The sequence below is a fragment of the Lathamus discolor genome, chromosome 18, assembly GCF_037157495.1.
Source record: "Lathamus discolor isolate bLatDis1 chromosome 18, bLatDis1.hap1, whole genome shotgun sequence".
Lineage (NCBI taxonomy): Eukaryota > Metazoa > Chordata > Aves > Psittaciformes > Psittacidae > Lathamus > Lathamus discolor.
Genome location: NC_088901.1, coordinates 950,432 through 971,867, shown reverse-complemented (window position 1 = coordinate 971,867; position 21,436 = coordinate 950,432). Strand labels below are relative to the sequence as shown.

General features: G+C 62.2%; 3 protein-coding genes across 5 annotated transcripts in view; all 3 read right to left on the bottom strand.

The window, feature by feature from the left end:
* Positions 1–1,685: 1,685 nt before the first annotated feature.
* On the bottom strand, positions 1,686–4,914 carry GJA4 (gap junction protein alpha 4). Of its 2 annotated transcripts, none has more exons than XM_065697825.1 (2): positions 4,701–4,914; positions 1,686–3,852 (listed from the first exon to the last, which is right to left on the bottom strand). In XM_065697825.1, exon 2 carries the CDS (start codon positions 3,829–3,831, stop codon positions 2,800–2,802), a length of 1,032 nt encoding a protein of 343 aa, XP_065553897.1. In that variant the 5' UTR covers positions 3,832–3,852; positions 4,701–4,914; the 3' UTR covers positions 1,686–2,799. The 2 variants fall into 2 exon arrangements, with proteins under 2 accessions (XP_065553897.1, XP_065553896.1); XM_065697824.1 differs by lacking the exon at positions 4,701–4,914 and adding an exon at positions 4,461–4,550.
* Positions 4,915–5,855: 941 nt separating this feature from the next.
* GJB3 (gap junction protein beta 3) lies at positions 5,856–11,002 on the bottom strand. 2 transcript variants are annotated; one of them, XM_065697516.1, is made up of 4 exons: positions 10,416–10,990; positions 9,466–9,593; positions 6,931–7,715; positions 5,856–6,685 (listed from the first exon to the last, which is right to left on the bottom strand). In XM_065697516.1, exons 3-4 carry the CDS (start codon positions 7,683–7,685, stop codon positions 6,670–6,672), a joined length of 771 nt encoding a protein of 256 aa, XP_065553588.1. In that variant the 5' UTR covers positions 7,686–7,715; positions 9,466–9,593; positions 10,416–10,990; the 3' UTR covers positions 5,856–6,669. The 2 variants fall into 2 exon arrangements, with proteins under 2 accessions (XP_065553588.1, XP_065553587.1); XM_065697515.1 differs by lacking the exon at positions 5,856–6,685 and having other exon boundaries at positions 6,882–7,715; positions 10,416–11,002.
* Positions 11,003–13,923: 2,921 nt separating this feature from the next.
* The window catches only part of LOC136023510 (gap junction beta-5 protein-like), a 51,062-nt gene continuing 43,549 nt past the window's right edge, over positions 13,924–21,436 (bottom strand). Inside the window, exons 2-3 of the mRNA XM_065698012.1 lie at positions 16,927–17,037; positions 13,924–15,886 (exon numbers count right to left, since the gene is read on the bottom strand). Of these exons, the coding sequence (XP_065554084.1) occupies positions 15,047–15,862 (816 nt within the window). The 5' untranslated portion in view covers positions 15,863–15,886; positions 16,927–17,037 and the 3' untranslated portion in view covers positions 13,924–15,046. The remainder of the gene's footprint in view (positions 15,887–16,926; positions 17,038–21,436) is intronic.

Genomic DNA, 21,436 nt, shown 5'->3' with positions numbered 1-21,436 from the left:
GTGGGGGGGATGTGCTGTGGCCCGGGCTGGCATCCCCCTGCCCAGCCCTGTGCCCTTCCTCCCTCCCAGACGCAGCTTTGCTCCTGCCGTGTCTCTTCCTGTGGCGCTTGGATTTAGGCACTTTCTGCTTTCTGTGTGCTGGGAGAGCTTAAAAACAAACTCTCGGTGCTCAGGCAGCGCCTCGGGCAGAGCCTTGCTGCGGCTTCTGTCCCCCCCACCACAGCAGGGCTAAGGGCAAGGGGAGCCCAGCATGGGCTGGGTCTCTGGGTCCAGAGCTGGGTCTTGGGGTGCCCATGGGGAGCCCCTCACCGCAGAGCCCTGGCTGCCCGTGCTGTCACAGGGCACCACAGTTCACGGCCCAGCACTGCCATAGCCGGTGTCGCTCCCAGGAACGCACCGGAGGAGCCCTGTTTACTCCGGACGGAGCTCGGAGGTGTGAGAACGGCCGAGCCGCCGCTCTCTGTCCGAGCTGTGCCAAAGGCCCTGCCTGCGCCCTTATCAGCGGCAAACTTCTATTTGCCTACGGGCCGCCTGCCTTTGGGGGGGCTGCTGCCAACACCAGCCCCACTGCAGCCCCCCCCCCCGGCCCCCCCCCGCAGGTGAGACCCTCACTGTTGTTGTTGGCCTGTGCCACGGGCACCGGGTCAGCGCAGCCACCCCGAGCAGCCCTGTCACAACACGGGAACAATAGCGGGACGCGGAGCCGTGTTTGCGCAGCGCCGGCGGCCGGGCACCGTGGCCAAGCAGAGGAGCTCTCGTCCCTCTCTGTTTTCCAGCTCTCCAAGCGTGATGCTCCCCTGGTGCCAACACAAATATCAGCCCAGGAGAGGGGGGAGCACACGGCCCGGCTGTGCCGTTACCTTTCACACGGGCGTTTCCTCCCGGCTGAGGATGCGGGGCTGCTCCCCGAGAGCTGCAGCTCTGCTGGTGCCTGGGGAGCACGGGGCTGCGGCCCCCTCTTGCTTTGGGGTGCCCCAGGGCATCCCCCCCCAGGCAACAGGACCAGGGTCCCCACAGAGGGGATCTGCCCCAGCATCCTCACGCAGGGCACAGAGGAGGGCGAGGGCTGTGCGTGCACCCCAGACCCCCCCAGGGGATGTCAGCCCCCTCATCCCCAGCAGGGAGAGGAGCCAAGGGCAGGCTCCGCCGCCAGTCCAGGCTCTGCACCAGGGGTGCCTCCCTCTGCACTTCCTTCAGCAGCTGACGGCAGCGATATTACCCCTATCATCACCCATATTTCATTCTCTCCAGGGTATTTTTAGGCCGTCCCACCCTTGCTGAAGGGGCCCTCGGCAGAAAGCAGGCTCTGCCCTGGGCTGGCTTGGCCAGAGAACCTAAACAACAGCCCCAGCCGCATTGTGTGCCTTTATCTGTGGCTCATTTCCACCTATTATGCAGCCACGAGCGGCTCCACGGCCTCCACTGGGTTTATCTGCAGCAGAGCCGGGGCAGGGCGAGAGGGGCTGAGCTCTGCTTTGGGTCACCAGGAGCCCCATGGCCCCAGACAGACCCTGGGCTGCTGCTGGGCTCGAGGGGACAGGATGCTACAGCACTGAGGGTTGTGCTTGCAGTGGGTGCATGGCCCTGGCAGCACAACTCCCCTTCACCCATTCCCCAACCCTCATCCCCAAACCCTTACCCCCATCCCAGAGGCAGCTGCAGGAAGCAGTCACATCACACATCGCTTCTGTTCATTCATCCAACTTTATTCAACAAGGTACAACACTGAGTCTGCCAGGAGGAAAGGAACAGCACCGAGGGCAGTGCCTGCATCCCACCCTCATGCCTGGGTCATGCAGGACCTTCCCCTTTCACAGCATTGGTGGGATGCAGTCAAGAGGCAATGCTCATGTGGCAGCAGTTGGTTCTTCCAACCCTCCCCAGCACCTCAGCCCACAGCAGGAGACGACCAGTGCAAAGCAGTAAAACCAGTAACACCAAAGCAGTAGTAGTGAGGCTCATTCCTCCCCTCTTAAAACACCCACCATGCTCAGGGGCACGCAGCCAGGCTGGACACAGCTCCCCAAGCCCCTGCACAACTGCACCTTTAAGGCCGAAAACTCCGTGCTCAGGCCAGCAGGTTAAAAATAACTTAGACGGGAAAGGATCCAGGGCCAGGAGGCGCGGGGGGGTGGGAATTGCGCTCCCGGGGCGCCCGCGTGGTGACCCTGCAGCCATCGGGATCAGCGGTCACTGCAGAGCCCTGCTGCCGGCTCAACCCCACCGTGTCCCATGCGGAAGGGGCAGCTCCTGCAGCGAACCCTGGTCAGGGGCCACTGGTCCCACCTCCAGGGTGACAGCAAGGGGCTGGTGGCCAGGACCCCTCAGGCAGCGCTGCCCCTGCCCTGCCAGGCTCCAAGCGGAGGCTGGAGGCCAGCGGCTTCCCACGGCCCCGCGCTTGCATCTCCCGGTGCTGGCGGCGGCTCCAGAAAGCGCCGGGGTCCTCCCGCCACGGCCCCGGGGACAGCCTGTTCCCAGCCACGGGCTCCAGGGACTTCTCCCTTCCCCACGGCGCCGCACGTGGGACACGGTGTCCCGGGGAACTCTGCGCGGTTTCCTTCCTCGCGGGGTCTAGTGGGGAAAACAGGAGCGAGCAGAGGCTCCGCTCCAGGGCAGTGCTCGGCCCCAAGCCTGGGCACCACGGCCCATGGCAGGCAGGTCAGTGTGGGCACAGCCACCGAGGGGCCTGGGTACCGCACAGCACCAGGCAGGAGGCAGCTGCCTGCCCATGGCCAGCACCTTCAAGGCACAAGGGGCCAAGGAACGTCTCTCCCCCGGGCAGCCAGGGCCAGCCTGGCTCTAGACATACTGCTTCTTGGAGGCTGAGCTCCCAGGCCGGCTGCACAGCTTCTCCTCCGGGATGGGGGCATCGGCAGCCCTGGGGGCATAGGGGTCTGACAGGGGTCTGCTGCTGCTGCCCAGTGCCAGGTTCTCCTCGTTGTGGAAGTTGGTCCAGTTCTGCTCGCTGGAGAGCTTGTTGAAGGCCTGGTAGGACGGCGTGTGGCTCTCGGCCATGGGCAGGAAGGGGTAGTGCTTGTGTGGGTAGGCACCTGAGACCATGTCACTGGCAAAGGCATCCCGGCTTGGGATGGCTGGGTCCGACACCTTCTTGATGTTGCTAAGCAGGTTCTTGCAGCAGAGGTGGAAGAGCTCCAGGAGGTTCAGGATTAAGGAGATGAGGCCCATCACCAGCATGAAGATGATGAAGATGCTCTTCTCGGTAGGGCGGGAGATGAAGCAGTCCACCTGATGCGGGCAGGGGTCCCTCTTGCACACATAGCGGGGCACCATGGAGAAGCCGTACAGGTACCACTGACCAACAAGGAAGCCAGCCTCAAAGATGCTCTTGCAGATCACACTGGTGATGTACGTCCACATCAGCGCCCCTCGGATCTTGAGCCTGCCATCCTCCGACACGTAGATCTTGGACATCTTCTTCTCTATGGCTGCCAGCGCCTGCTCGATCTTTGGGTCCTTGCTGTGGACAGCCCGGAGCTCACTCTCCTGTTGCTTCAGCTTCTCCTCCTTCCGTGAGAGATAGACAACGTGGCCCAGGTACACCAGGGTTGGGGTGCTGACAAAGAGGAACTGGAGCACCCAGTAGCGGATGTGGGAGATGGGGAAGGCTTTGTCATAGCAGACGTTGGTGCAGCCGGGCTGCTTGGTGTTGCACACGAAATCCGACTGCTCGTCCCCCCACACAGACTCCCCAGCCAAGCCCAGGATGAGGATGCGGAAGATGAAGAGCACGGTGAGCCAGATCTTCCCGATCACGGTCGAGTGCTCCTGGACTTGGTCCAGCAGTTTCTCCAGGAAACCCCAGTCACCCATCTTCTATGGTGCCTCGTGCCTCTGCCGATGGAGAGGGGAGAGGAGCCAAGTCAATGCTCTGTTTCCATGCTGCAGAGCATAGATGGGGCCACCTAAACCCCTCAGGACACTACTCTGTGCACAGGGGCCCAGCAAACCCACTGAGGAACATCCCACCCCCGAGGGATGGAGCTGGGCTCAGGAGTGCTCCTCCTGCACCCCACTGCCCAATAGGGAAACATGGGGCTGGGGGACAGGAGGCAGCTCAGGGACTTACCTCCTCCAGCAGCACCCAACCCACAGCGCCCGTGGTTTGTGGCTGCCCTGGCCTCCCAGGGGACATCGCACAGCAAAGGGCTCATTGCCTTTTCGGTCTGGGGCTGCCCCAGGTGCCCACAGCACCCACAGAGGGGGCACAGCGGGGGCAGATTTGCCTCTCTTACAGCCCAGCTTTACCAAACGGCAGAAAGCAGCAGGGCGGCAGGAGGGGACCCGCAAACCCCCGGCCACAGCAGCCGCCCCAGTGCCTATTCAGGGCTCACCCCAAACTGAAGGCTCAGTCCCTACGCGGCTCCCTTTCCATGGGGCAATGACACCGCAGCCCCAGCGCACTCCCCCTCGCCCAGGGAGCCCCGCAGGACCACACTCACCGCACAGCCCCGCTGCTGCTCCGGGGCCCCTCAGCCTCCCCCGGGCCGCAGCGAGCCCAGCCCGGCTGGGGGAGCTGGGAAGCGGCCGCAGCCCCGGCTCCTAATTAACCGCTGCCAATTAAGCGTGCAGAGGAGGCAGCTGCGCCCTTAAAGGGGCGCCGGGCAGCGCTGCGTACCCCAGGCACAGCGCTCCCAGGCCGTGCCCGGTGCCCGAGGGGGTCCCCGGCGCCGCGCACTCACCTCCGCCGCTCCGGGCACGTCCCGCCTGGCTCGGGCCGCGCTGGGTGTTTGCGGGGCGGCTCTGGCCGTGCGGGGCCCGGGGGAGCCGGGGGAGGAGCGCGGGCAGGAAACAGGGGGCCGGGGCTTAGCGCCGGGCCCAGGTGTGCGCGGCCGCCCCGTCCCGCTCCCCCCGGGGGCGGCCCCCGCGGGGCGGGTCCGCGGAGCTCGGGACCCCCGGCGCGGCGGGGACCGTCGGGGCCGGGGTCGGCGGGGAGCCCGCGTGCTCCCGACCGCTCGGCCCCGGCGGCGGCCCCGGCAGCGCTCATCGGGAGAGGGACCCGCGGCGCTGCACGGGCCCTGCGCGAGTGGCCCCGGCGCTCCCCGCCCGGGGGACGCAGCCCCGGGGCTTGCGGCGGGGCGCGCCCGCGATGCTCCGCTCCCTGCCCGCTCCGGCAGCGGGTCCGTGCGGCGCGACGGGCGCTGGGTGGTGCTGGAGCCCCGCCGGAGCCCGGCATTGCCCGGGTCTGGAGCGGGGCTCCGCTGCCGCGGGGCTCCGACGGGGCGCGGCGGGGGTGCGGAGGCCCCGTAACACGGAGGTGGGGCAGCGAGGGGGCAAGTGCTGCTGTTTAACACAGAGGCTTCAGCCCTGCTGGCTTCGGGGGTGCAAAACCCCTGTGTATGCCCCCACTCGGTGTCCTGCAGAGCTGCAGAGGGCTTGGCACGGGCTGTGGGGAGCTTGGACTTGGGCTATTAGACCCAGAAACTAGGCCAGCCTGCACACACAAGTGGGAGTTGCCACCTCTCCCACACCAGGACGTGGCATTTCCTCCTCAGACAGTGCCAGGGCTGGAACAGCGTCCTGATACTCCATAGAAAATAACCGCCCCCCTTCAGGAACGCCCATGTGCTGCTCCACGCCACCAGGGTGCTGCAGAATCCAGCCATCCCACGGCGAACGCCGCTTCCCCTCCGCCACCCCTGGGCTGCGGCTGCCCAAGTGGCATGGCCCCTCTTGGTGCCTGTCCTCAGTGATGCTCTGTGCCCCACGAGCCCTCGACGGGTGGAAATGTTCACCTCTGAGGGGCTGTTCCAAAACCACTCACGGCGCTGGGGCCATGAGCAGAGCTGGAAACACGGCTGACCGGGCACCAGCAGACCCTGCTGCTTAAGGAGAGATTAAACAGAAAGCATTGCTATTTATTGTAATATTCATCAAGGTTTAGTAAATAATTGATGCTGATCCCGCCTTGATTTCCTTGGGGACCAGCGTGCGGTTCTGGGTGAATTGAGTTTAACGACGCGTGACATGCCGGGAGGAGGCAAGGATGGACACTGGGCACACTGGTGACAGGGCTCAGCCCACACTGGCACGGGTGGGAGTGGGGGGGGGGCCCAGCTGCGGTCTCCTGGGGAACCTCTGCAAATCCGTTTTCTTCTGCCCTCACCGATCCCCCCAGTTAACAGCGATCAAAGCAGATCCCAGTGTCCACAGACAACACATTTATTGGCCTTTTGGATCCACAGCTCATGCTGCGTGTGACACCCGTCCAAGGTGAGGGGGATGCAAAGGCACTGAGGGAAGCAGCAGAGCCAGCGAGGGCATCTGGGTAGGACACCAGCATGGTGCCTGCATGAGCAAAGGGGCCTGGTGTCCTGCCCCAGTACTGGCCAACTGGGCAAATGGGGCCAAGCAAGCCCTGCTCCTCCGTGACTCCTCTGGCGCATGAAGAGGGCTCTGGCCACGGCGCTGAGCTCAGCATCTCTTTAGGGCACTGCTGTGATGTCCAAGCCCCGTGGCACCACCGCGAGCAGCCAGCCCAGCTCCAGGGCTGCCCTCGCCTTACCTGCGTCTGCTCAGCCACACAAGGGCCTCTCTTGGGGGACTTCAGTCGTTGGGTTCAGTCATTTCTTGCACCTTGAGGGTTCAGGGACTTGGAGGCTTGAAAAGCATCTGGGCCACGGGGAGGGGAGGCGGCTGGGATGGGCTTGCTCACAGCTCCTCTCCTCTGCGGGAAGAACAGACAGCCTCAGGCATGCCCATGGGCAGCCAGCACCAACCTCACGGTGCTGCTGGCACAGCCGGAACGTGCCCATAGTCCCAAACAGGAGCTTCCCCATGGCTGCGTCCCCCTCCCCTTACAGCCACTGAGGTCCTGCCATCCCTGCACACCCGTCCCTCCCTCCTGCCCTGCCAGCAGCCCGTCAGACAGCAGCGAGGCTGGGAGCTGAGCCCCGCAGGGCGGTCACGCACCTCGTCTGGGACTTGTCCTTCTCCTCATTCTTGAGGTGGCACCGGCACGTGGAGGCCTTGCTGTAGCTGACCGAGCGCTTGGTGGACTTCTTCCACCTCCGCGCACGCCGCACGACCCGCTTGAAGATGAGGTAGAAGATCTCACAGACGGTGAGGACGATGCAGATGGAGGAAGCTCCGACCATGAAGTAAGTGAAGACCCTCTTCTCGGTCGGCCGAGCGATGTAGCAGTCCACGATGTTGGGGCAGGGGTCCACGTTGGAGCACTTGACCAGCCGTGGCAAGTCGAAGCTGTCCCACATCTTGTGCAGGAGGTAGAGGAACAGGATCTCTATGATCAGCTTGAAGAAGAGGCTGAGCAGGTAGGTCCACCACAGCCCGCCGTGCTTCTTGCCCGTGTTGCTGTAGAGCTTGGGGCAGTCCTCCCCATTCTTCTCCCGGTTCTTCTTCTCGCGGTCCTCCCTGTAGGCCACGTGCATGATGACCAGGAGGGAAGGACAAGTGACAAAGATGAGCTGCAGGGCCCAGAGGCGGATGTGGGAGATGGGGAAGAAGTGGTCATAGCAGACGTTGGTGCAGCCGGGCTGCCGCGTGTTGCAGTCAAAGTCCTTCTGCTCGTCTCCCCACACGCGCTCGGCAGCCACCACGTAGACCAGCACGCGGAAAACAAAGACCACGGAGAGCCAGATGCGGCCGAAGGCTGTGGAGTACTTGTTGACCCCACTGAGCAGCGCCTGCAGCGTCTTCCAATCCATGGTGGCTGATGGAGACCAGAGTCACCCAACCTGGAGAAACCGCAGCAGAAGCAGTGAAGAGCAATGGGGGCACCTCATTGTTTGCTGCGCTTCATTCCACAATGCCCCCAGGTTCTGTCCTGGGTTTGGGATGTGGGGACAATCCCACCCGCAGACAATGGAGCCCGTCCCCACACTCCTCTGGTGATGGAGGTGACTCAGCCTCCCTGCACTTCCGTCTGACAGAGCCTTTGCCGTAAGGGATGAGCCACGCGGCCAAGCGCCTGTCACCACATCCAGCCTGACTGCGTGTGATGGTGTAAACTGGCAGCGTGCTCCATGGAGCAGGCCAGGGTCAACAGGGAGAGGCCGTGCCCGGGCAGCAGGCGGGGGGAGCCTGGCATTCCAGCAAAGCCAAGGTGTGTGTGTACACCAGGTCCCTTGGCACAGCGTGGGAGGGGGCCCTGCAGCACATTTCCATCCCCAGCCGCGTCTTCCTTCGCCCCCACTGCCTGCAGGCGCGTGTGCTGGTGCCCACCGGGATGGACCCCAGTGCCCTGCCAGCCCCCTTCGGCTTCCCAGCACTGAGGCACAGGGTCAGTGGTTGCTTCACGCTCCCCTTCCATGGGGGGAAGGATGGGGGGCAGCGGGAGCCCCCTGGAAACCCGCCCTGGCAGGGGCAGGGCTGAGCTGGCTCCCCATGGGTGCAGCACCAGACCAGCAACGCACCCCAGCACACTCCCCTGCACACCCGGCACCAGCACACTGTGCGGATGGATGCGGCCCTTTACCATTATGGAGATCCCGTGGGATCCCAGCTGGCCCCAGCCTTCCCTGAGCCTCAGTTTCTCCGTGGGTGAAACGGGACAAACCAGCCGCCATGCTTTGCTAACACCAAGAGCCGAAGGGGCAGCGGCCGCTGCAGAGCTGGGATGCTGGGAGACACCAGGGACCCGTGTTTGCTGCCGCAGGTGATGCCCGAGGCAGCCATGCATGGATGAGAATGGGGCTGCTGAAAGCGAGAGTCCATGCATGTCACCAGTGTGTCACCAGCACGTCCCTGCCCCGGCAGCACTGCCAGCGGCCCCGGGGCCCTGCGCCGGCCAAACCAGCTCCACAGCTCAGCCTGGGGCTGCGCCGGTGCAAGGCTTTAACCCGGACCCGGAGCGCTGCTGCTGCCCGGATTGATGGACCCGGGTGCGCTTCAGCCAGGGGTGAGCTGGCAGCTCCTCGCTGTGCTGTAAAGGGGCCTCCCCCGGCACAGGGCGTCACAGCCAGGCTGGGTCTGACCCCGCTTCTGAGGGGCTGAGGAACCCCCGCTGCCACTGACACGAGCACGGGGGGTTTGCAGTGCCGGGGGGAAGAGCAGAGCAGAGCAGAGCAAGTTGAGGCCAGGGCCCGGGAGGTGGCACCGGGGCTGGCAAATGCTTCCAGTGGGAACACGTCCCAGACACCACCAGATCAAAAGCTTCGTTCAACCCCAAGCGCTGATTCCTTCCGTCCCAGCTACTCAGGTCAAGCAGCACCGGGTGCTCACACAGAATCATAGAACCATGCAATGGTTTGGGTTGAAAGGACCTCAAAGCTCCTCCAGCCCCAACCCCTGCCACGGGCAGGGACCCCTTCCACTGGAGCAGCTTGCTCCAAGCCCCTGTGTCCAACCTGGCCTTGAGCACTGCCAGGGATGGGGCAGCCACAGCTTCTCTGGGCACCCTGTGCCAGCGCCTCAGCACCCTCACAGTAGAATTCCCACTCCAAGGAGCCGCTGCCCATTGCCCACCCGGTGCCCCCCGAGTCGTACCTGGAGGGGGCTCAGGCTCCTTCCTGGCTCACCGGGGGCTGTGTGCGGGGCAGTGCCCAGCGCGGGGCATGGCCGGGGTGCGATGGCACAGGGGTGATCACGGTCCTCTCGTCCGGGGAGTCCTGGGGCTGCAGGGAAGGAACAGAGCCTGGAGCACTGCCCGGGAGCCCCTGCTTTCCCCTCCTCAGCCAAAAGCTGCTGCTCCTGGCTGAAGCGCAGAGTCCCTGCACAGCCCCAGGGTGAATGCCCCATCGCCAGCCAATTCCCCCATGCCCGTTCCTAGTGCCACCCGTGATATGCAGCACCCATCTGCCCGGTACCCATGCGTCTGGCTCAGTCCAGCACCAGCTCCAGCCATGGACCCGTGGCAGGGCAAGAAGGGGCTGGGAGCTCCGTGCCCAGCCCCATGCCGGTGCGTGCTGTGTGCCCCACGGAGCACACGGAGCAGGGACAGCGCTCCCGGTGTGCTGGGCTCTGTGGGCAGCACTGATTTGCCTCCCGGGGAGCCCAGCACCACCACCAGCCCCTGGCGTGCCAGCCCCCTGTGTCACCACTGGGTACCGGGTCCTGCCCCGCGTGGGTGCAGGGTGTGGGGCTGAAAGCACCCAGCTCCTGCCTGGGGGGCGAGCGCAGCACCTTTAGGGGGGCTCAGCCCTTCCCAGTGCCTTGGGGACAACGGTGGGACAGAGGAGCGAGGCCTGGGGTGGCCATTCCTGCTCCTCGGGCCATGCCATCCCCCTGCCTCGCCCCCTCACCCGAGTGTGCAGCCCCACAGAGCAGGGGCCCCAGCACTGTCGGTAGAGTCCCGATGGGCACTGTGCAATACTGGGGTCCCTGCAGGCACAGCAGCCCCAGCCGTAACACAGCTCCCACAGGCACCCCGTTAGCACCATGGGATCTGTCCCCCTGCACCCCACATCCTGCGGTCCCTGTGAGCACCCTGGAGGTACCTGCCTGGCCGGCAAAGGGCCAGAGGGAGGTGGTCGGATCCGGGATCGGAGTAGGGGAGCTCTTTCCCGTCTGCGCTGTCTGCAGCCCTCCTGCGTGCCCACGTTGTGTCCGCGGCGCTGAGGTGCGGGCAGGGAAGGGTGGTTTGTTCTGTTCCCAGTAACTGGGTGAGTCTGGCAAACAGCTCCCGGAGAGGCTCTTGTCTGCGCACATGCACACACACGTTCAGGTTGAACAATAAAGGCGGGTCAAATCCTGCAGCGAGAGCGACGGAGCCGGATTCCTCCACAAGCGACACCAGCAGCTCCTGCCCAGGTGATGCTCAGCCCCCTGCATGGGTGGCTCTGGGCGCAGCGAACCCTGGGCAAGAGCAGGGCAGCCGGGGGCCAAGCCGGGGCTCAGAGCAATCCCCCAGCTGCAGTCAGCCAGCGCCCACTGCTAAGAACCACAGATTACACAATCCCAACCCACTTCATGCATTACTTTTGCCTTAGTAATAGTTTTGCAACAGCTCATCGGTATCTCCAACCTACAGCAACCTGCAGCCACCGCCCCGCTGGCACCGGGGTGTCCTGGAGTACACCCCTCCCGAACCGTGGCACAGAACGGGTGCCAGCCCTTGGAAGCAGCGCTCCCACCCCGCAGCACCCTGCCTCCTGCCACATCCTCATGGGACCTGGGATGTGCCCCTACAGGGGAGATCCCGTCTCCCCTGTGACAGCCCCATCTCCTGCCCCCGTGGCCCGGCCGGGAGTGTTTCCTCTTGCTTGGTTCACCCGGCCAAGCACTCACGGGGCTTTCCCCGGTGCTGCACCGGGGCCACCCATCCCATGGGGACGCGCTTGAAGAGCCCCGCCGGGTGCTCGCTGCCCTGAGGGCTTCGCTCCCCGCACTCGCGGCACACAAGGAGCCGCTCTCCCGGCAGCTCCTGGGCTCCAGGAGGGCACAAAACGCGTGAGGGGCACGGCAGCAGGGAGAGGCCGCAGCAAGGGGAGCCCGAGAGACCCAAAGCCAACGCTCCCGGGAACGTGGGTGCGGAGCAGGGCGAGCCCGGAGGAGGGGGCAGGCAGGGACCCTTAATGGGAGCTCCGGAGCCGGGAGCCAGGAACCTCCCCTGCCCCCGAGTGCCCCGGCCCGGTCCTATCGGCAGCATCAGGAATTCGAGCTATGCTGCAGAGGACCGGAGCGGGCGGCAGGAATCTGGGGGCTGCGGCTTTGGAGCTGAAAACCCAGGGGAGAGGGAGGACACGGAGAGGCATCGGCAGGTCCGGCTGCTTGCGGCGCAGCAGCTCCCTGCCCCTGTAACGATCAGGTGAAGAGCGGGGCCGGGTGCCTCCAGCTGCCTCTGGGCTCCGATGCTGGCGTTTCGTGAGAGGCCACGGGGCCATGGGGAGAAAGTTCAGGCGCCCTGGCATGGGCAGAGGAGTTTCCCTAAGGCAGCAGGGTGGGGAATGGAAACACCCGCTGTTTTGCGGCGTTTTGCAGTGCTGAGCAGGGGATTTGGGCGTCCCAGCAAGGGGCAAGTCCCGGTGCCTCCTGCACCACCCCTCTGATGAGTGATCCGGCGTGGGCACAGGGGCAAGGTGCCAGCGTGGTTCAGCAGCTCTCAGCACCAAGGAGCACTCAGAGGAGCTTTGGGTCTGTGAGCAGGGTACAGCACCTTGCTCCACCCCGGTGGGTGATGGGTGAAAGGCTTCGGTGCTGGATGTGATCCCTAAAACACCCGGTGACTTCCCGTGGCCTGGCCTTGGGTCCTCCATAAAGGAAACCCCAAGCAGGCAGCAGGCGGCTGCCAAACCAGCAGGAAAGCCTCAGAGTCTCTTTAAAAGGGTCTTAAATGGGGCACCCCGGGGGGCAGCCACTGCCGGGGGCCGGGAGCCAGCCCTGCCTTTATCTCCAGTTCCCTGCCTGCCAGCAGCATCCCATCCATCCCGCTCCAGGGCCACATCCCCAGGGAGGAGACCTCCCCAGCAAGTGCTGGGTCATGGGAGTCAGGGGAGCCTGGGAGCCGGCACCCTGGACTCGAATCGGTTTCTCTGCGGTTGCAGCAAAGAGGGGGTTGGAATTCCCTCCAACCAGGCAGGAAGCTCTCAGGCAGGGAACAAAGGCGGCCCTGCTCAGAAGGATGGGCTACCCCCGGCCTGCGCCGCTGCACACATGAACCGCTCCACATCCCTGGCTGGGCTGGAGTTAGGGGCAGTTTTGGTTTAAATCCCCTCTCCCCCAATTCCGGGGGCCTTCTGGGCACCCCACAAGCATTTTCCATCCGTGTAATGATGCAAAGTCTGGGAAATACGGAGCTTTTACCGTGACATCCGACACCAATCCTGCCTCTTAACCTACTGTTGTGCATCCTCCAGCCCCACAATTCCGCAGCACCAAGCGGGGCAACCTCAGCTCCCCTTGGTGCAGAGCACAGAAACACACCAAAAAGAAACCAAATCCCCCTGTTGGTCCCGCCAGCCACCGCTGATCCCAAGCCTGGATGGTGCAAGACACCCGGAGCTTTGCAGGGTGGCTGCAATGCTCGCTCGGAGTGAGATAAAGCAGCGCAACAACAAATGCAACTGGTTCATCAGGTCTCTCACAACGGGCAGCAGCTCCTGCTGCCACTCTGATGTGCAGAAGCAGGGCAGGCGGGCAGGGTGGCTGCTCTGGTCTCACCTCTGCTGCGATCAGCGCTTGCAGCCGGGGAACACCTCGGGGTTTTGCTAATTGAGGACAGGCTTGATCAAGAGCAGGCTTGAAAACAAGCAGCCCAGCCCCAGCTCTCTGAACCAGAGGCAATGGTTTGCACAGAGAACAGCTTCTACCCTCAGATGTTAAAGGCTTTAACAGAGAAAGTTTTCTTGTGGCAGTGCCCAAGGCCAGGTTGGACACAGGGGCTTGGAGCAAGCTGCTCCAGTGGAAGGGGTCCCTGCCCGTGGCAGGGGTTGGAGCTGGGTGGGCTTTAAGGTCCCTTCAACCCAAACCAGCAAGCACAGCAGTGAGAGTGGACAGAAGGAAGGCAGAGATCAGCACAGCTTCACTTGAAAAGAGATGGAAGGAATCCACCTCTGTTTCGTGTCTCCAACCTCACTGGTGCCAGCGTGCCCGAGAGCCCCAGGGATCCTCCCTTGTGGGGCAGCTGGTCCGGTCCCTGTCCTCCCATCCGGATGCTGCAGCCCTGCCTGCCCTCAGCATCCTCCTTCAGCACATCCAGGCTGGCTGTAGGAAGGAGCCCAGCTCTGCCCCGTGAGCCTTTCCAGAGGCAGCTGGTTCACTGGGTCAGGCGCGCTGCAAAGTGGCAACGACCAAGAGCGCCCTGGTCCAAAAGGACGCGGCGATGGCAGCCCCGTCCCACGTCCTTCCCAGCAGAGACAGCAAATGCCCATGGAAGAAAATAATAATCACCCCTTCTAAATAAAGCGAATCCAGCAACAGCTCGAGCTGCGTGTTCAATGCTCACGTTACTTCCGAGCGCATTTGCCATGAAATTATTGTTAATTATTCATCCCAGCTAATGCTCAGTTACCGCTGATGGCCTTAAATTGCAGCGCTGCCTGAGTCACGGCAGAACGCGACATATTACAAGCAATAAACAAGATCATATTCTGCCATTTAATGTTATTGTTTAATCAATGGTTGGGGTGGTTTTCCTCTCCTTTATTCGGCTGGTTTGCTCAGGTGTTTTCCTCTGGCCAGGCAGGAAGAGCCAGCAGCCCACGGCAAGCCTCACCCTGCACCACAGCGGTGCCACAATGAGCACGTGCTCTTGTCCCCACTCAGTTAATGAGTGCTGTTAACGACGATCACATCACTCTGAAATGGTCCTGTGGGGGGCTTAGTGTAGGGTGAGGGATGGGGACAGGGGCTCCCTGGGGGGCTTGAGCCCTCCCTGGCCCCTCTTCCCCCTCCAGCACCTCCGACCTGGTTTGAAGACTTGTGCCATGTTTAAGCCGCCCCACAGCCGCAAAGGGCTCTGCCACCCATGGGTCCCTAGGGACGCTCCCACCCCTGGGTGCGCCTGCCTGCGCCCAGCGGCCCGTTTGAAATCCAGAATTCACGTGGTCATTGTGGAGCCTGCGCTTACAGGGAGGCAACGACGGACGCTGCCCTCTGCTTGCCTGCAGCCAGTGCCTGCCGACCGCAGCAAGGGCTTGGCCACTGCTGGGCGCAAGGACGAGCCTTGGTTTGTCACCGCTGCTCCAAACCCAGCCTGGAGCTGCCCGCGGCAGCGATGCCTTCCAGGGGTGGATGCTCTTGGGTTATGATCCACGGATTTTGCCCAAGGAGCAGGAGAACAACTGCGCTGGCCACCACTTGTAAGGGATAGGAATTTCTATTCATTGCAAGGACATCCCCAGGACCAGCTCAACCTCTGGGTATCACTGCCGGGCCACAGCCACCACCACACAGTACCACCAGAGCTGCTTGTCCCTGCGGGCTCCTGCAGACCGCACATGTCCTGCAGGACCTGGCTGGACCCCAAGTTCAGCAGAACACAACGTGCCCTCCCCAGGACGGACGAGGCAGAGAGCCCTCGGGCACAGCCTGAACCCGAGGTGCTCCTGCACCAGGGGGACGGAGGAGGAGGAGGAAGAGGAGAAGGGGGATGAAGGCGCGCGGCTCCTAGAGCTGCCCAAGGGATGCTCTAGGGAAGAGTCTCCTCCTCGGGCGGTTGCTCGGGGCTGGAGGCCGTGGGGGGGATGGAGGCTGTGGGGGGTTTGTAGTCCACCCCATGGAAAACCTGCCCCTCCATGCCCGCGGGCTCGGCGCTGGCCGGGGAGCAGTCCTGGCTGTTCCTGCTGCCGGCCAGGATGCACTCGCGGCACCGCTTGCCAATGAGGTAGGTGGCCTCGATGAGGCTCAGCAAGATACAGATGCAGGTGGTGACCACCATGAAGAGGGTGAAGATGTTCTTCTCGGTGGGCCGGGAGATGAAGCAATCCACCATGTTGGGGCAGGGGGCCAGCTCGCACTTCACCAGCCGGGGCAGGGTGTATTTCCTGTACAAGTGGTAGAAGATGTAGAGGAAGACCACGTCCACGCCGGCCTTGAAGACCAGGCTGAGCATGTACGTCCACCACAGCCCACCGTGCTTCTTGCCGGGGTTGGGGTAGAGGCAGCGGCCATCGTCCCCGCCGGCAGCGCGGTGCCTCTGCTCCTTGGCCTCCCGGTACGCCACGTGCATGATGACGAGCAGGGATGGACAGGTCACCAGGATGAGCTGCAGGGCCCACAGGCGGATGTGGGAGACAGGGAAGAAGTGGTCGAAGCAGACGTTGGTGCAGCCCGGCTGCCGCGTGTTGCAGTCAAAGTCCTTGTGGTCGTCGCTCCAGACCCGCTCGGCCGCCACCACGTAGACCAGCAGGCGGAAGATGAAGACGAGGGAGAGCCAGATGCGGCCGAAGGCTGTGGAGTACTTGTTGACCCCACTGAGGAGCCCTTCGAACAGATCCCAGTTCATGGTCCCCCGGTCCTGTTAGCTAGCCTGGGCGGAGAGAGAAGATAGGTGAAAGATTGTCCTCAACATCCCTTCCAGCCCTAAGCATCCTATGATACAGTGGCACCAAAGAAGCGGCAAGAAGTCCCAATCAGAACACCCACGTGCCCCAAAGCACTGAGCCACACTCCTGCCTGCGTGGCCCTGGGGACACACACAGACACAGCTTGCACATGGGGACACACAGAGCCACGCACCCCAGCTCAGACATGGTCTCTGCAGAGCACCATCCCCTTCTGCATGCTCACGGGGGCCTGGCAAAGCTTGATGGCTCTGCTGTGGCAGGAGCATCCTTCACCACCAGCTGCGGTCCACGTGAGCCCTCCGCCATCCTTCAAAGGTGACCTTTAAAGCTCCCACTGCCCCGCGGTCCTGCCCTGCGCCCGCCCCGTCCCTCGCCGCGCAGGTATTTGTTATGAACCCTCCTCACGTTGCCAGGCCTGGCCCCGGCACACACAAGTGGGAGCAGCCGGGGCGTGACGCACCCGGAGCTCAGCGGCTCCTCTCCCATCGCTGGAATCTGCCATCGCCTCCGCTCCTGCCCGGCAGCGCGGGAGGGTCCCGGGGCCGACCTGCGCCGGGCACAGCAACGCGGGATGCACAAGAGCCGGGTTTCATCGGCTCGGACCCATCTCAGCCTGCGCCAGGACCCCCCGCAGCTGAGCTGACCCTGGACTGCATTACGCTGGATAAGGGCACCTCAGGTGGTGCGGGGCCGCAGCCGAGTGGGATTCCCAGGGCTGGATTTGGCACTGGCTCTCCCTGAACATCTCCGCTCTCGGAGATGCTGGCAGGGCCCCTGCCCTGAAACCATCCCACTGCTCCGCACAGCCCGTCCCGGGCAGCCCCACGCTCCCCAGGCACCCAGCTCCTGTCTCACTGGCTGGATCCCGGGACACACACACACAGCCCACATTTCTCCTTCCCCACGCACACTTCCAGATGTGCCCATCACCGTCGGGCCAGGCTCTGCAGTGTGCCCCCCCCGGGGCCGGGGGCTGCAGCGGAGGGGGTTTCATGCCGCTCACCTGCGGGGTGTCCTCCGCCGAGGCCGGTGCTGTCGGTGCTTGCCCACGGCAGGATCGCATCGCCCAGTGCATGCGAGCGGTGCCAGCGCCACGTGAGTCATCCCTGGGCTCCTGAGCGAGGAGGAGATTCCCAAGGGGAAGGGATGAGGCTTGAGGCAGATCCCCACGTGTCCTGGAGGCTGTCAGAACCCCAGGGGTGACGGGCTGCCCCGCAGCGCGCAGGGTCCAATCCTGCTGCTGTGCAAGGAGCAGCTGCATCTGCTGCCCTGCGCTGCCTGGGGTCCCCCAGCCCTTCCCTGCACCCATCTTCCCTTGCTCGGACCTGCAGGGATGATGTGGCCAAAGCCTTGGGAGCCAGAGGCACCGGGAGCCGCTCAGCCGAGCACCTCCCTTCGTAATCCCATTTTACACAAACTTTGCACCATGGCAGTGATGTACAAAGAGCCTTTATCCCTCCCCACCTCCTGCCGGGGGGGGGCAGTTGATTATTGCACTGGAAATTCATTCATCGCTTCTCCTCTGCTCCCCTTCCCCATCACTCCACCCCTGTCAGCGGGCCCAGGAGCCAGCCCCCCGCTCAGAGAACCCCCTCTTTGAGGCCTGACCCCCAGCTCGCAGCTCCGGGGTGCAGCAGGGAGCAGGGTCCAAGGAGTGGGTGCTGCTGTGTGGGGTGCAGGAGGACAGCGGGAGCCTCCCGAGGAGCAAACACGCGCTTGGTCTGCAGCTCTGCTGGGTTTGGGAATGAAAGTGATGGAGAGAAACAAATCCAAGCAGCTGTAAAGTAAATGAGCGCTGTTTGCGGATGGCTCCGGGGGAGAGCTCTGCAGTTTGAAATCAAACAGGCCTGGGTTTAGTTATTTATTATAACAGTGGCTGTGCCGAGGGCTGCGTCCCCCATGGGGCAGGCATGGGGGGGACACGGAGCAGCACCCAGTGCTGGGTGGGGTGGGATGTTCTGGCTTGTGGGTGTCCAAAGGGGGTCTTGTGGCTTCCTGCTTTCTGGGTTAAGATCCCCTCTTTGGGGATGGGCAGGGTCTGCTGGCACTGGGCACTGCAGCCCTGCGGTGAGTGTGGGCACAGCCACGGCAGGCCCTGGTCCCCCTGCCCTGCTCTGACAGCAGGACGAGGAGGTGAGCGGCCACGCAGCTTTCCTCCATGTCCCGCTGGTCCAGCCGAGCGGATGTGGAGATCAGCCCCCATCTACCAGGCAAAGACGTGGTGGAGGCACAAACCGAATCGACAGGGTGAGGAGAAGGAAGAGGCTGCTCTGGTGCAGACAGGGCTGACACCAGCCAGTGAGAGCCCGACAGGAGCAGCTCATGGAGCATCCTCTGCCCTTGGGCTGGTGGGCAATGAGCTCCCGTGGCCAGCGCTGCCATCCCATTGCTCACCTTGGCTGGGGATTTCGGTTTGGCAGAGGCAGAAGAGGGGTGCTGAAGGCTGCACCCTCCACCAGGCAAACCCAGCCAGCCCATGCGAGTCCACGGTGCTGGGGACATGGAGGTGTATTAATGGCAGCACTTTATCTTCCAGGAACAAGCCCCATTAGTACATTTTCACTACAACATGAAATATTAATAACGCTTTGCATTTATATAGCGTCATTCATCCAGGAGTCACCAGCCAAGCTCCTGACATGAATCAAACACCACAGCCCGCTCCGGAGGAGGCAGGTAAATAGGATTATACCCATTTTCCTGCAGCGTGCACCGAGGCACAGGGTTTCCTCCATGCCCGTCATGGGTGAGACCACCAGCACTCTTCTGCCCTCTCTCAGAGGATGCCACTGCTCTAAAGCCATGGGGACACCTACCCTGCATGGGGCATCTCCGTCTGGCCCATGTGCTCTGCGGGGTTTTGCTATCATCAGGCAAAAGTTGCTGTGGAAAAGCAAAACACTTCCTTGGGCCACTGGCATGCGCCTGTTTCCTGGAAGGTTTTGCAATAGCAAGAGAAGTTGGTTCACTTCGTGAAATAACAGTAAAACCAACAACAGTCATGATAATAAATAACAGCTCCTTTTGTCCTTCTGGTCCCTGCCTTGCCAGGCTTTGCAGATGCGAAGCACAGCAAACCTTGTGGCTCCTGCAGGTTCAAAGACAGGAGACGTGGTTTACATTTGTGCTGCGAAGAGCGAGGAAGTTTTAGGACCAAACACACATGGAGAGGAGCAGCAGGAGCCAGCGCCACGTTCCTGATACTGCGCTGATGATGCAGGGAGGGGAGAAGCTCGGAGCGGTTTGGAAACCTGTCAGCCCACAGCCAGACGAGCCCCGACACAACCCGAGGGCTGCTGTGGCAAGAGCGAGCAGGCAGAAAAGCGCTGGGGAAAGGGCTATTTTCATCTTATTAAAGAGCCTTATATTTAAATCCTCCTTCAGACGTGTAGCACAAGATGACTGCAAAAGCTTTCATACACTAACTCAGCAGGAATCGCTTCTGCTGCCGGTGATGTTGCATGCAGACGCTGGTTAGCAGGGCGGAATCCCATTATTGATGCTGAATAAATAGAGAAAAACAGGTCCTGGGTGAAGTTGGAGAGCGGGTGGGGAGCAGGGAGGCGCTGCCCCAGCTCCCTGGGCCCAGCACCATTATTATGCAAAGGAGGTGGCACCTTGTTTGCAGATAATTAAACCCCCCCAAGAGATCAGTGCAAATGAACACAGAGGCTGGACTGTGGCTTGGCTGCTGCAGCAGAATGGAGTGCTCCATGCCTGGGTCAGCCCCTTCCATCCACCAGCCCGTGGCTCCCCGCTGCTCTCCTGCATCCTCCATCCCACACCTCATGGGCCATTCACCACCTCCCCAAGCTGCCAGTGCTGTTATAGAGACCCACCAGGATCTCCTAGAGGGGCTCCCACACCTTTTATCCTCCACCTCTAGCAGGAGGTGACAGCCAAGAGCAGTAAAAGGCCCTGCAGATGCTCAGGAACAGGAGCCATGGGACTGACCTCACAGCTCCAGCACCCATGGGAAGAGCCAGGGCAGCCCCAGCACCACAGCCAGGGGCTCAGCAGGAAGGGAGAGGGGAAACCAGGGCTGCAAACCCTGTTTATAACAGGTCCCACAGGGCCCCCGGAGGCTCCCACCCAAAGCACTTCACCCAGTGCTGCTGGGGAAGGAGGGAGGCTGCAATTACAGGAGGGTGGTGAGAAGGAGGAGCTGTTGATGAGGCTGACAGCAATGAAACCGCCCTGGCACAGCAGCAGCTGAGGGCAGGGTGCTAATGATGGGCTCTGCTGGCAAAGGCATCTGCATCCCGCATCACTGAGATGCTGCTGCAGCTGGACCTGTGGGTACCATGAGGCAAGGGGAATTGCAGCCCAGAGCAGCAACCCAGTGCTGTACCCCACTGCACCCGCCAGTACAGTGTTGCTGAAAGGACCTTCTGCCGCTTCATGTCAGCATCAACCCCAAGCTGCCATAAGAGCCACTGATATTAATGCTTCCCCTGGCACAGTTTTCCTTCACGCGGCCAGGATGGTGGTTTGCAGATACGCTGGGTCTGTTCAGAATCTCTCCTGTGGCAAACTTGTATTCAAGGACTGTCTGGATGAAATCAGGCAAACCCTCCACAGCCCAGCCTGGTAATGCCCATGTAACATGGCCAGCACCCGTTAATCTGCTCACATTTATGAGTGAGACTGCAAGCAGTAACCTCATTTCTAGGGAGGGCTTAATTAATCACAGAATCAAACTGACTCGATGAGATAAATTCACATGGCCAGTGGTGGCTGAGGATGGGGATGAGGTTACAGGGACCTAAACCATGGCAGAGGATGATGGTGGGGGGGAGAAGAGAAGAGAAGAGAAGAAGAGAAGAGAAGAGAAGAGAAGAGAAGAGAAGAGAAGAGAAGAGAAGAGAAGAGAAGAGAAGAGAAGAGAAGAGAAGAGAAGAGAAGAGAAGAGAAGAGAAGAGAAGAGAAGAGGAGAAGAGAAGAGAAGAGAAAAGAGAAGGGAAGGGAAGGGAAGAGAAGAGAAGAGAAGAGAAGAGAAGAGAAGAGAAGAGAAGAGAAGAGAAGAGAAGAGAAGAGAAGAGAAGAGAAGAGAAGAGAAGAGAAGAGAAGAGAAGAGAAGAGAAGAGAAGAGAAGAGAAGAGAAGGGGATGCCTGTCCTGCAAAACCTTTCTCTGCCCTGGGAAGCAAATCAACAGGGCACGAAGGGGAGATGCTGCTGTGGCACTTTGATCCTGTGAAGGAGAAATAAGAGTGCTCCCAGTCTGTACAGACCACGTCCCTCCAATGAGGGTGAGAAAAGAATGTGGAGGACACACTCATAACCTGGAGGGCACCGAAGGCTCTCCCACAGTCCTGAAACTCAGGCAGGGAGGGGCTGGGGTCCCTGGATGCTCTCAAGTGGGAGCAGAGTCCAACCCAGCCCTCAGCCCCTGCTGACTGCCACAAAGGGGCCCACTTACGTCTGTATGCGGTTGTTTGGCCAAAAAATCACCGCACAAATGGCATCTTTGCTCTTGCCTCTGACCTTGGCAGCATTCGAATGGGCGACCCAC